The sequence below is a fragment of the Mytilus californianus genome, unplaced genomic scaffold, assembly GCF_021869535.1.
Source record: "Mytilus californianus isolate M0D057914Y unplaced genomic scaffold, xbMytCali1.0.p SCAF_1, whole genome shotgun sequence".
Taxonomy (NCBI): Eukaryota; Metazoa; Mollusca; class Bivalvia; order Mytilida; family Mytilidae; genus Mytilus; species Mytilus californianus.
Genome location: NW_026262581.1, coordinates 16,339,074 through 16,352,798, shown reverse-complemented (window position 1 = coordinate 16,352,798; position 13,725 = coordinate 16,339,074). Strand labels below are relative to the sequence as shown.

At 33.4% G+C, this 13,725-nt stretch overlaps 1 protein-coding gene across 1 annotated transcript in view; it reads left to right on the top strand.

Moving 5' to 3' along the window:
* The first annotated feature begins 10,412 nt into the window (after positions 1-10,412).
* Positions 10,413-13,725, top strand: part of LOC127699993 (GRIP1-associated protein 1-like) — a 54,735-nt gene continuing 51,422 nt past the window's right edge. Inside the window, exons 1-2 of the mRNA XM_052203700.1 lie at positions 10,413-10,471; positions 13,020-13,086. Of these exons, the coding sequence (XP_052059660.1) occupies positions 10,430-10,471; positions 13,020-13,086 (109 nt within the window). The 5' untranslated portion in view covers positions 10,413-10,429. The remainder of the gene's footprint in view (positions 10,472-13,019; positions 13,087-13,725) is intronic.

Here is a 13,725-nt window from a genome sequence, read left to right as displayed (position 1 = left end):
ATGTCATCAGACTTTCTTGTGTATGTCATGTTCTATATTGAACATGTTTTCTGCCTAGACTCCCAATGACTGGTTGACAATATGTAAAAGAAATAAATACCAATCTAAAATTCATTTTAAAATGGTAACCCCATTATGTGTGTTCATGATTTTGTATGTCTTCTTTCTCGGAGAAATTTATTAAAAAAGAGTGTGTTGATTGAAAGAAATATGATATTTCAACTGAATTTGAAACTAAAAAGTTAGCGTAGAATTTTGTTTTTGAAGTTATGCTAGAGAACGCACTGGGCCTTGCACTGTAAAAATTAATATACCTTTATTAACAGTGCCTGTGACAGAAAGATATAAATGACGAACTTTTGAAACGAATGCGTTATTGCAAATACTAGTGGAGCATGCAGATGTTAATTTCTGTTATTAGATAGATCAAAATTTTGATTTTATCAAATAATGATTAAGTTGAACAATGCAAGACAAATTGGTAGTCTGTTAGGCCTTATGAGATTTGCCACTTTACATGAATATAAATATAAATGAGAGACAATTTGTACTGGTACCTCTTCAGTAGGCAATACATGATTAAAACAGGTTAAACACCTGATGGCAGTTTTCTAGTAAAATAGAGTTAATCTTTTATTTGGATGTCTTGCAGGGAAAAAACAAATGTTTGCTTGCAATGAAAACGAAAAGCTCTAAGTGCCCTTTGGCAGTCTATATTATGCTTAATGATATCATATGCTGATATTTATTATGTAGATTATGCGAATGCTTCAGCCATCCTACATTACAGTTCATATGAACATGTGTTTATTCTGTTTATAAATCTAAAGATAATGCATAACAATGAACGTCTCAGTTAGTGCACGGAGCCTTAATAGGGTGCTCAGTCCAGTGATACTTTACCGAAGTAACTTCCATAGATAAAATATTTCAATCAATTTCATCGATTTAGTTGATGAGAAAAAATGCTGTTCTACAATATAATATCGGCGAATGTACTTTTTTGTAGACAGCAAAGTCATAAGCAGAAGAGACATACATGTTATTGTGTAATGTTGAGAATTGATTCGTACAGACATTCAATTACATTACATATGGGTTTTGTTATAAAAAGGGGCAGGTTTACAAAAGGTCAATATTTGCCTTAAATTTTTATGAAATTTAAGTACAGTAATCTTCAAAAACATTTGATAAGAAAACATCACAAAATACCATAGAAATAGTCTAAAACTTCAGGCACAATTCTCCCGGGATGATTTTATTGAAACAGCATATTTTATGCATCCATAAAACCCTTAATTATACTCAGCTACGAATTCTAAGTGGCAGGGAATACAGTTTTGACTCGCCAGTCGATCCGTCCGTCAGCCCATCAGTTATCAAAACGCCCCCCCTTCTATCAAAGTAGACATTGATAAGTCTACTACATTTGGTATATGAATTGTTATTAGGCTGAGGTTCTCTACTTCAATACATGCAATTCATTTTAAGCTAAATTTTATAGATTGGTTCAGCAAGGATGCAGTTTCCGTAGGCTATGGTTAAGATCTCAGTAAAGAGGTATCAAAATCTTGCTGTTGCAGAATTTCGTATATTAGTAGTTTAATCATTCAAGTACATGGTTAGGGGACGACCATTGATTTTAGGGGGAGGTATAGTTTGAAAATGAACATCCTGGTCTCTTTACAAAGGAATAATCTTACATAAGACAGGATTAACGAATAAAATATGCTGCCCCACGTGTGAAATAATATAGCAGGCTAAGCGACGTGAAAAAATATATCCTCCGCCCCTTTCACACACACCCATCCCCAGAAAATCAAATGATCGTCCCCAATACTGATTTGAACTACTTGGCCATAATGATCCCTGCAAATAGTGTAAATAGCTGATAATGGCTGTGACGGGACATAATAATATCTAAAATATAAAAGTGATAATCAAGAGGGTAGATGATTTAATTGTGTATTATTCCTACAATTTAGTATTAATCCTTTCATTAGATATTCAACTAAATAAGTATGTGGTAAATATCAATCCAAATTAGAAAACAACCCAGAAAGTTCACCGATCTATAAGATAATATTCATCTGAATTGCTTCTATCATTTACATGTCAAGCTACTGTGGGAATATTATTCCTCACAAGGTATTTGTAAAGTTTAAATATGCTGTTTATCTTTTATTTTATTTTGTTGAGCATACTTCGATTAAACAAAACATACCTTCATTTTTAGATAAAGTGGATATTTTGAGATTTCGATTTATTGAATATTGTACAAATTTTGTGTTTCAAGGGACAACATTTGGATAGGACTGAAAATTTCCTTCAGGTATGATACATAACGTATTTATTTTCATCCAATTTTTTTTCGTCATCAAGATACTTGTGACTAGAGCTTGTAGAAATATTACATATAACTCTTGAGAGTTTCCAAGCAATAAGAGCTAACTCTTTAACGTGGTAAATAAAATCAAGTTTCGCGATACTGTGACCACAGTCGTGTTTAATACATTTTCGTTCAACGTTTCAGTGTCAACATGTTGCTGTCGTGTCATGCTGTTGTCAGTAGTCATTTACTGTATCTCAATTTCAGAATTGCTAGATTTTAAGCGTCAAATTTAGGACAATCTAATATGATTTGTTCAATAGTACTTGTTTCAATGCGAAAGAGTGGCGGACGATACCAAAGGGATATTCAAACTCATAAGTGGACGACAAACAGTAAATGGGCCATGTCAAACTTTTGGGTAAAATTTTGCACATAACTTTGGCTCGTTGAACTGTAACTAAAAATCGAAAAAATGCATTTATCTCTTATATTTTCTGAAATATTACCGATTGAAATCTCTCAAAATAGCTGAGCATTTGTATAGAGAGCGTTTAAAATTGGCGAAAATCGTTCTTTCTTTTGTCTTAAAATCATAAAATCTCCAATTTCTAGTACATAGATTTTTTTTAAATTCATATCTTGTTGATCAATATATAAATTTACGTTTTATTGATTTAAAGTAATAATAGGGTCACCGACTTCGTTTTTTTACGCTATATAAATTCAAAGTGGTGTTCTAGGTGAAAAAAAATACCACAAAACGTCGAAATAAGCATAACGTCATCGCGTTATAAGCGGCCATAAAACGTCGATATTTTTAACGTTTTTCAATACCAACTAGGTTACAGATTGGTCAATACACCGAAAACGAAGTCGGTGACCCTATTATAATATATTTATTGAAACGGAAATTTATATATCAACAACATATATTTTTTCAAGAAAAATCTATGTACCGGTACTAGAAATTTTGAGAGAATTCAATCAGCAATATTTCAGAATATAAAAGAGATAAATGCCTTATTTTTTTTCTCGATTTTCTGTTATAGTTCAACGAGTCAAAGTTGATTAACAATTACTATGTAAAAATGTTCGTTTAAGTAAAGAAAAATAAGTGATTTATTGTATTATTAAGACTGTTTTATCAAAAACTAGATTTTTGTTTTGTTTGATTCAATTTTTCAACTTAGCCATATAAGGGGAGATAACCTTTGTAGTAAAATTTTTATACAGGAAATAAAGTGAAATTTTCATTTTTAATTGTAGCAAGCAAACGAGTTCGGTGACACCATTTTTTCTTTTTATTTTCTTAAAGCATATTATGAAACCTATCTTCTCATATTTTATTTCAAAATTCTATCTCATAGATGTTTTTTCATGAATAATATATGCCAAATTGGGCAGTTTTGGACGACTTGTAGTTTGAAAAACAGCACGGTGACCCATACTTTTGATTATATTTTTTAAAAAAGCATGGCAAAATCTCTATTTTGGCAAAGTATAAGAAAATATATCTGATAAAATATATAGTGGTGATCCACCTTAAAAGGAATCAAGTATAATGTAACTTTGTATATGTCTAATTTAATATGCAATTCACAATGAAATAATAAACAATATTGATATGCTTGTCGTGTAGGCATCCAAATATACCTGGGAACAGTATATATGTTCCTGAATATACATAAGAAAAAATTGTCGGGAACATGACGAATTACCAATTCTATAACTCTAAGTAAACAGATGTACATAAACTATATATATATATATACAAGTTATATACTGGTCATTGGTCGTGGGTTTATTAATAAAAAACATTTTTTTTCATTTGTAGCACAGTTTAGGAGACTGACAGAAAGTTCATAAAAGCAATGTTTTAACCAGAATCATGTGACAAGGGACCTTTTCTACCAGGAATACTGCTTTGGTCGTACCATGGATATGATGCCATTGTTTGCAACCCTTCTGTCGACGTTTGCTGTAATTCTGAACGTCTTATCATTTATAATATTACTGCGATCGACGACCCTGCGTAAGAAACGATTTTACTGTTTGGCATTATACCTGAGCATTAGTAATGCTGTTATAGGTTTAGAAATTCTTATATTTGTGATAGTTGAAAAATATTTAAAAAGCACACTAGATGCCACCGCATATATCAGTTTATGTTCAATGGTGAAGACATTATGTGCAGGAACAGTATTATTTTCAATTTATCAGAAGCTGACGATATGCTTGGAACGATTTAATGCCACGTTGCAAATTTCTAACAGAGTCTTGAGACAATTAACCAGCGGTAAGGCGATAACCGTGTCTTTCGTTGTTGCACACATCTATCCAAGTATAGCGCCAATAACAGAACACGTAAGAAAGGAAAATTCCTGTATTGCATTATCTTCGATGGTCAGAATACTGTCATTTGATATCCCTGCCATGCTGCTAACAGTGCTTATCGTTGCTTTCTATTCTCTAACAATTGCACGCGTCATAAGTATACATAAAAAAATTCAACATGCAACTGCACCGGCATCTTCTACTCCACAAGGTCAACAAGGTCAATCTGGCCATGGAAAGGAATCAACCAAACGAATGAAGCGAAATGTGTTAACTCTGGGGGTCATCATTGTGCTAGGTCTAGCTTCTATCCTTCCAAGATGTTGTACAGCATTAATTGCTATTCTGAATGAAAATACCGCAAGTACCATTGCAGCTCTGGTAGTTGGTAACTGGTTTCTGGTTATCAATGCACTGTTTGATCCTATTGTCTACACATTAAGAATCAAGCAATTTCGTCAAAAACTGAGCTGTTCATTTTGTATCCATTCAGCTCAGCAGACTACTTGATTTTTATTTGATGTAAATCGTAAACCAGGATTTGCCTTCATCATGCATTGTTTGACATTCCATAGTTTACCCAACATCAACTTTATTTTTAATCGAAACTCCATATTTATGACAATTTTGTTGGGGTAATGACCCACAATTCAAACATAGTGCAACAGGATTATCAGAACGATGTTTTTGTTGTTCACAAAGTCCAAAATTAAAAAAATAAAGGGACTATCTCTTTAATGAGTGGTGATGTGAACTAATAACGGATAAAAATATGAATTTGAAGAGTTTTACTAGAATAATGGTGCGATATACCACGATTTACTTGTAGTTGAATATTTAGTAACCGTTTTTGAAAGGAATATAAAAAGAAGATGTGGTATGATTGCCAATGAGACAACTCTCCACAAGAGACCAAATGACACAGAAATTAACAACTATAGGTCACCGTACGGCCTTCAACAATGAGCAAAGCCCATACCGCACAGTCAGCTGTAAAAGGCCCCGAAATGACAATGTAAAACAATTCAAACGAGAAAACTAACGGCCTAATTTATGTACAAAAAATGAAGCATATTATTATTTTTACAGCAGGTAGTCCAACAGTCTTCAAGAAAAAAAAATAATTGAATCACTTTTATTTTGAACCTAAATATTATCATAACGCCCTTTGTCGGTATGATATGTTCATGGCAATGACATGTTTCCATGAAGTTGTGGCACATAAACAGTCACCACAGAATGGAGAGGCACCATTGACTGTTTATCATCATTGAACCTATAACTATTAAGAAGTTCAGAAATAAAATATCAGAACTTCTTAATTGACAATCTGGAAAATGTGTTGATTTAGTAGAACCTATTGTCACATTTCTGTATAGTCAAATATTTTGGCAAACAATCATTCTTTATAAATCAAATAAACAGTGACACGAAGACAAGTGCACCTCCAGAAAATAAATCTTTTATAAAAGTAAGGTATGAAAAGTTATACGACTAATCTAGATCTAATTAGTTAGGGATTATAAAACCAAACAAATTTAAGTTTACTTATCATTCCAGGAAGTGTTCTGCCAATTTAAGTCACATGTATTTAAAGTCCTAGGGAGTTAAATTCAGCTGAGGCGTTGATACAAAATGTCAGGAATTTCACCGAAGTTCCACATAAAGCCATTGTCGTGGTATACAATGTACAAAACAAATACCAAGCACTCGAAAACCTAAAGTTGAAAATATTACAGAATTATAAAAAGTCAAGATGACACATTATACCCGTCATCTTAGTGATAAAACTAAATCCAGAACCTTTAATAGGAAACTCAAAAACAAGTAACAAATAACTACAGACGGAATAAACCACTAGACTGTATGAAGAAACATTTCTAACCCATTACTACAATTTAAATCTTCATCTTGTCTTGTCTTGCCTGAAAGAAAGTGCCCTGTAATAAAATAAATCTCATTTACAGCCGGTGTAAACCGAACTTTTCCAGAAGATACCAAGCTAAAAAAATAACCGGTTTATCATTGAAGTTTTTAACACATTTATAGATACTAAAGTAACCAGGCATTATAATTTGACGAGAAACACGAAGGGTGCCTCTAGTAGATCCTGGTCTTCTGAATCACCTGAGCTTAACACCGTTTTTTTTAACTATATAAGTTAAATAATAACGCTCATTTCTCTTCCAGTAGACTTATGATACTTTATAGTACATTACAGTAACTAAAATTTCACAATAAAAACCTCACTAAACATACCATGCCTGCGTTTCACAAAAACCTCGCCAACTCCATAGACTTGCAAACCTCACTACTCATACCAGTCCTGCGTTTCACAAGAACCTCACAAAACACAACAGGCCTGCAAACCTCACTAAATATAGCAGGCCTCCTTTTCATATTTTTTTAACGACTGATAATATAAGTATACTAATCTTGTCAAGGCATACGAGGAATTTAAGTCGTAAGATGTTTTATGAAACACAGACCCGACTTTGATTTTTTGGCGTTTTTGGGGTGTGTAAATCACATTATATAACTGCTTGATGAGTAAATTAATTAAACACCTAGATATACGTCAACATGGCGTACTAAATTGGAATCTCAATAATCAACAGCATGATTGTCAGTCTTTATAATTTCAACAAAATTGTATAACTGACTCAATTAGATTATCAAATTAGACAGCTGAGGTCTCTTAATTTACACTCAACATTATAATGTTTGTTGTTCTCAATGGCTCCCCTAAATCTGTTTCCAAATGATTCTCAACCATTATATTAGAGTTAAACCAGGGCTTGTGCTTATAATCTTTCCTTAAATAACACATCAGTAATTTGATAATCTATTGAATCAAAACGTGACAAACAAACTCAGTAAGAAGAGAATTTTGAAAATTTCTACGCAGATCTTTAAGTTGTTTTTGACACAATATAAAAACAAGAAGATGTGGTTTGATTGCCAATGAGAAAACTTCCAACCAGAGACCAACTGACACAGAAATTAGCAACTATAGGTCGCCGTACGGCCTTCAACAATGATCAAAACCTATACCGCGAAGCAAGCTATACAAGGCCCCGTCATGAAAAATGTAAATCAAATCAAACGAGAAAGAAAATTAATTGCCTAATTTATGTACAAAACAATAAACGAAAAACAAATATGATTATCCCCACAAGGCTGGCAATTACCTACAGTACCTACAAACCTAACCATACTGTAGGTAATTGCCAGCCTTGTGGGATAAGCGCTGCAAATGTTGCAACCAATTGCAGCATTCATCAACATTTCACAGTAAGACCACAGAAAAGACATACAAGATCTTCTGCAAAAGCTCAAACGTGATTTACGTTCTTGAGTGTCCTATATGTTGTCTCCAATATGTTGGTGAATCTATGCAGCCATTTCACAAACGCCTTAATGGCCACAGGAGTGACCTCACAAAAAAAAACGTATATTCCTGTCAGTCAACACTTCAGGTTACCAGATCACAATCTGAAAGATTTTGATCACATGAAGATCCTTGTGATCGAACAGGATTGTACATGGCAAAATAGGCAAAGAGAGAATCGGGAGAAGTTTTGGATAAAAACACTGGGTGTCCTCCATCCAGATGGAATCAATAGAAAGAAATAATTAAATTTACAGTCTAATGTTTATATTATGATATTCAGGATTTTGGATTAAAATCAATCGACCAAAACTTACCTGTATTATTACTGATCTATGTTTACACCTTATACATTATATATCAGTATTGTTAAAACTTTTAACACTGAGGAAGGCCATTTGTTGAGCCGAAATATTTGCAATTATTGTATAATTTATATCATCTGTTCAGTTTTTCCATCTTTGTGCGATGATATTCAACACTTTTTAGTGTTTTGTTTTCCATCTATTTATCGGTATTGTTACACAATCTTTTAGACTCATATATATATATATATAGAATATTTGTTCTTACAGAACTCCAGGGGAACTTCTTTTAGGCATAACAAATATACGTTGACAGCGGATGCCCAACCCTTCCCTAACCTGGGACATTAGTGTAACAGCACAATAAAAGAATAAACTATACAGTTCTAATAGGTTTGACTCATCTCATCGACACAAAGCACATACAATACAACTCAAGGCACAAAGTACCGAACTTGAGAAAAAAGGAAATGATGATGATCTCGCAGTCACTGAAAGCTGGGACATAATATATTGTTGTATAATAGTCCCAGCTGGAAGCTAGTTCAAAGACAATATGCAACTAATGAAAAAATCATTTATCATGGCCAAGACTAACATATCAATTAGTTCACGTTTAAAGACGTCATAAACAGTCGGAGAAAACAAAGAACATGTGTACAAAGATATTTCTCCTATTTCATACCAATTTAAAGACTGACTTGGAACAGTTTAAAAAAAACTCTGAATAACTCATGAAAAACAAACATCTTTGAATACAACAACAAATATCTTTATATGCATTGAAATTATGAAAAAAATAAGATATATACTTGTCTCCCTAGAAGTAATAAGTTGTTCGAGTTGTCTTTCAAACTGATCCAAGTTTTCTTTATCCAACTTGTCTTGGATCCGAGTTCAAGTTAAGGTATTCCATTAGAACCGTATTTGAAAGAAAGAAGCACAGAATCCGATTATTTTTTATTACACGGAATAAAAAAGTGACTGAATGGGTGAAATTTGAAGACTTCACTATACGGTCATACACATTTGGTTACATCTTTGATTATTAGTACCTAATACGAATGATGATATTTATTGTGCCACAGGAATCAATACTGAGAATTTGGCATTCAAACGTGCACATAAAAAACACAAAGAAACTTTACACATGTAACTCTTAAAAGTTGTAGCAGGAGGTTCGGGTTTGGATTCGTCAGTCCCCCCTTGTTATCTGAAAATGTCTACAAATTGGCCTTGATGCAATTCTTTTATCACCGTATGACTAGCATGTCCAATTCAAAACAACTAATCGTGACGTAACAGACGAATTTAGAGTGAAGACTGACGATGGATGCCAAGTGAGACAATTAGTATAAAATTATTCTCACTACTCAATGATATAAGAAATTCTCAGTTATTAAAATTTCTTCAAGGGAAGGACCTGTGACAGTATGATTGAAAGATTGTTCGGATGTTTAGACTTGTAAATAAATAAATATGGTGTATAACATCATTAACAATATACAAAAACATCTAGCATTTATCTAACTCCTCTAGCAGGAGAAGTTAACAAGTGTCATTTTATCAAAAAACATCTACTCACTTTTCAAGAACTTAGTATTCAAGAGGACCTAAAGGATATACTCTGGTTTGATATAATTCTTTTAATAGATTCTGTTAAAAGCAAGTTATGATGACGTCATTATTTTAGAATAAAACAAATTAAAGCTATGCATATTATAAAACCGACCGTGCGAGGGCTGTATAGCCAGTCAACGTCGTTAAAAACTCCCATCATATCATTATAAAGGAGTCACTAAATTTAACATCAATCCTTTCGCCAAATCGTTACAGATGAAATATTGCAAAAGACAGAACAAGCTGTACAATCTAAACTCTATTTCTTTCAGTTGTTTCCGTCTCTTAAGTTAAAGTATAACATATCTTTCCAAAAACATTTATTGGTCGTTATTGTATTTGTTTTATAAAATATATTTGCTGGTACTTAGATTGATTGGAATGTTCGGAGAACCTCCGGTATTTTTCGTTGTTCAATGAAAAGATCAGAGAAAAACGTCAACAGAAATGTCGTCCTCCCTGTCTGAGGATGAATTTCACCGAATGCAGGTGCCTATAACTGACTTTAGCCCAAATTGCCAACAAATCATTTACAAATGAAGAAAGAAGACGCTTTACATGATTGTGACGAAATGAATAGTTTCTGAGCGAATCCATTCGAATGGGGACTACTAATACTATCCCTCAATCTCGGGATCTAAAGGCAGCTCTCTAAGCAATTGAGCCAAAAAAATCTTCCCTAACTCAACCAGTTAGACTACTATTAAATCTCCAGTTATACAACACTACCCACAAAATACATGAATTCCTAACTGGTGCTTTTTATCGAAAAAAATTGAAGTCCTAAAGCCAGCAACTTCATATCACAATGTCCAACCAAGCATTTTCTTCTGACTGGGGAGTTGATTCATAAAATTGAAGTTGGAAACTGTCTATTAGAGGACTGTATAGACAACTTTCAACTTCATGCATTTTAAAGAACATTTTCGATGTAGCAATTCTTATGTTATTAAGTAACAGGAAGAGTTGCTTGTTTAATGAAGTCATTTATGCTGACTGTCCTCGGGTAAATTGGTATAACTCAATCTTTCATAAGAAAAGGGACTATAGTTTCTGTCATTCCAAATTAAAACAGTTTAAATTTTGCTAAGTGAAAAATGACATTTCTGAGTAAAAGTGATTGATAGTTTCAAAATTTTGGACCAAAACCTGGTGCCATTTATACATGATGCAGACTATAGAAATTGTTCTACTTCCCAAATGAGTAACAATCCTTCGATTTAGTTATATTTTACTTATTTGGGTAACTGTTGATCTCTATTCAGTCTGTTGGATTATGATTCAAGGCAAAACCAATGGCAGGACCGCAAAATCAATAAAAAGGATTTGAACTTTCAAACCTCTATCTGTTCTTCAAAGTCAATGCTGTTTGGATTGGTTGACAAATTGATTACAAAATTTTAATAGGATGGAAGTTTTCATATAGAAGATAAATAAACCTTATATATTCTTATGTCAGTTATTAAAAAAGAGAGGCGAATGATACTAAAGGGACATTCAAACACGTAAGTCGAAAATGAAATCACAACGCCCTGTTTTTAAAAAAGAAAAAGACCAAAAGACAAACAACAGTACACAAAACACAACATAGAAAACTAAAGACTCAGCAACACAAACCCCACCAAAAATGGGGTGATCTCAGGTGCTCTGGAAGGGTAAGCAGATCCTGCTCTACATGTTGCACCTGTCGTGTTGCTATAGTAAGTACAAACCCGGTGATAAGTCTCATTTGGCAGGTCACATTCAGGGAAAAGGGGATGGGATTATAGTTATGACAATTGGAACCTATCGGTCGTCATCTGTGAAACAGATAATCCATAATGGTCAACCAAAGGCAAATTGTGATGGCGTTCATTAAATTTACGAAGGGATGATTTCAACTTCACCACTTGCAGCTCTTGGTTTAATAGCTTCCTTGTGAGCAGCAGCACTCTATCAAGGAAATCATGATAGGAAATACAAGCACTGGAATATCGTATCAACTGGGAGATATGTACTTCATATTTAGGCGCTGCTAAAATGTTGCTACAGGGAAATGGAAAGTTCACAATTGGGAAGCTGAAATCATCACTTTTGTTGTAAAATTATGTTTTCAATCAACCCTCATTGTCAATTTTTAGATGTAAGTCAAGATATGAGGCAGACTTAATTGTATCTGTCGTATCCTTTATCTTAAGCTGAATGGGTTAGATGCTTTCAAGATAGTCACCAAACTTTGAATTATTTATTGAGAGAACATCATCTATATAGCGGAAAAAGTCAAAGGATTCTGCTATCTTCTTTTCTTTCATCCTAAGAAGTTCCTGTATGAAGTCAGCCTCATATGAATAAAGGAACAAGTCGACAAGAAGAGGAGCAGTTGGTTCCCATGGAATGCTGTTTTTTAGCTGTCTGATATATACATTTGAATTTCCACTCTTTAAATCATTCAAAAGTAAATCATCTGAATTTAAAAAGTAAAAAAGATACATGTATTTGTATTACACTATACTTAAAATTACAAAAAAACTTTCATTTTGCAATAAGCATAAAGAATTCATAACGCTGCAATACATGTAGCTTTACTAGCAACAACCTTTGTTTTGCAATGTCTGAAAGGTTTCATCATTTGCCTTGTTCAGATGTGGATCCATGATTTTGAAAAAGGGGGGCAATGCTTGGAATGGAACATGTAAAAAGTCTATGCATTAACCATAAATGTAGCTCTATAAAAGGGAGGGGGATACCCTGCCCCCACTAAATCAGCCTCTGATCTAGTTTAAATTCATTCTAGAACTACATTTTTTTAGTCTACATGTACATGTATTAATGTTCTGAAAGTTAAAGCACATTAAGAATATAAATATCTTTACCATAGTCCATACCATCATCATGCAAATAATTGCCTTTCTACATTGTATTACCTAACCAAAGGTATTCAGAGTAGGAACGTAGGGGAATGAACATTTGACTTGGTCTGAATACTTACCTAAATAACTTGATATGAAAGATGAATTCAAAGGTCCATTAAATGACAGCAGATCATTATTTTTTTCAGTTGCAATTAATTGATTTGAGAACAACAAACTATGAATTGGATGGCAAGTGCAAGAAGCTTGAAAGAGGTATGAATAAATCCTGAAAATCTTAAGATTACAATAAACTTACCAGTATCATCATAGGAATCTTGTACATGTATATCTGATTTTAAATTTTTCAGCCAAACAGATAATAATGATTTGTTTTGTCTTGGATAATGTACATTCAGTGATTTATGTGATGATTTTATATTTGTGATGTTTCTCTGTCTATTTTTAATCACAAAAACTGAAATTTGTCAGAAAGCATTCATTATATTTTCATTAGGTAGAAACAGTTTTCAAAAGGGGGAAGGGAGGGGGGGGGGCCTCTGTGGCCGAGTGGTCTAAGTAGTTACTACTGTAATCACTAGCCAGTCAACACTGAACTCCGGAGTTCGAACCCTGCTCGTGCGGGTGCACTTGACTCCAATCTTAATTGACTAGAATTGTCAGTTTTCCTATCGAAGGTCGTGGTTTTCTCCGGGCACTCCGGCTTCCTCCACCAATAAAAACTGGCCGCCACGAAATAGCCCAAAAGCGGTGCTTAAAAGTGGCGTTAAAACACCAAAAATCAATAAATCAATCAAAAGGGGGAAGGAAGGAGATGCATAAATATCTACTTTCTCACATACATAATGAAACAAAAAAAATATTGGATTATTCCAAAAAGTATGTTGCCAGGGC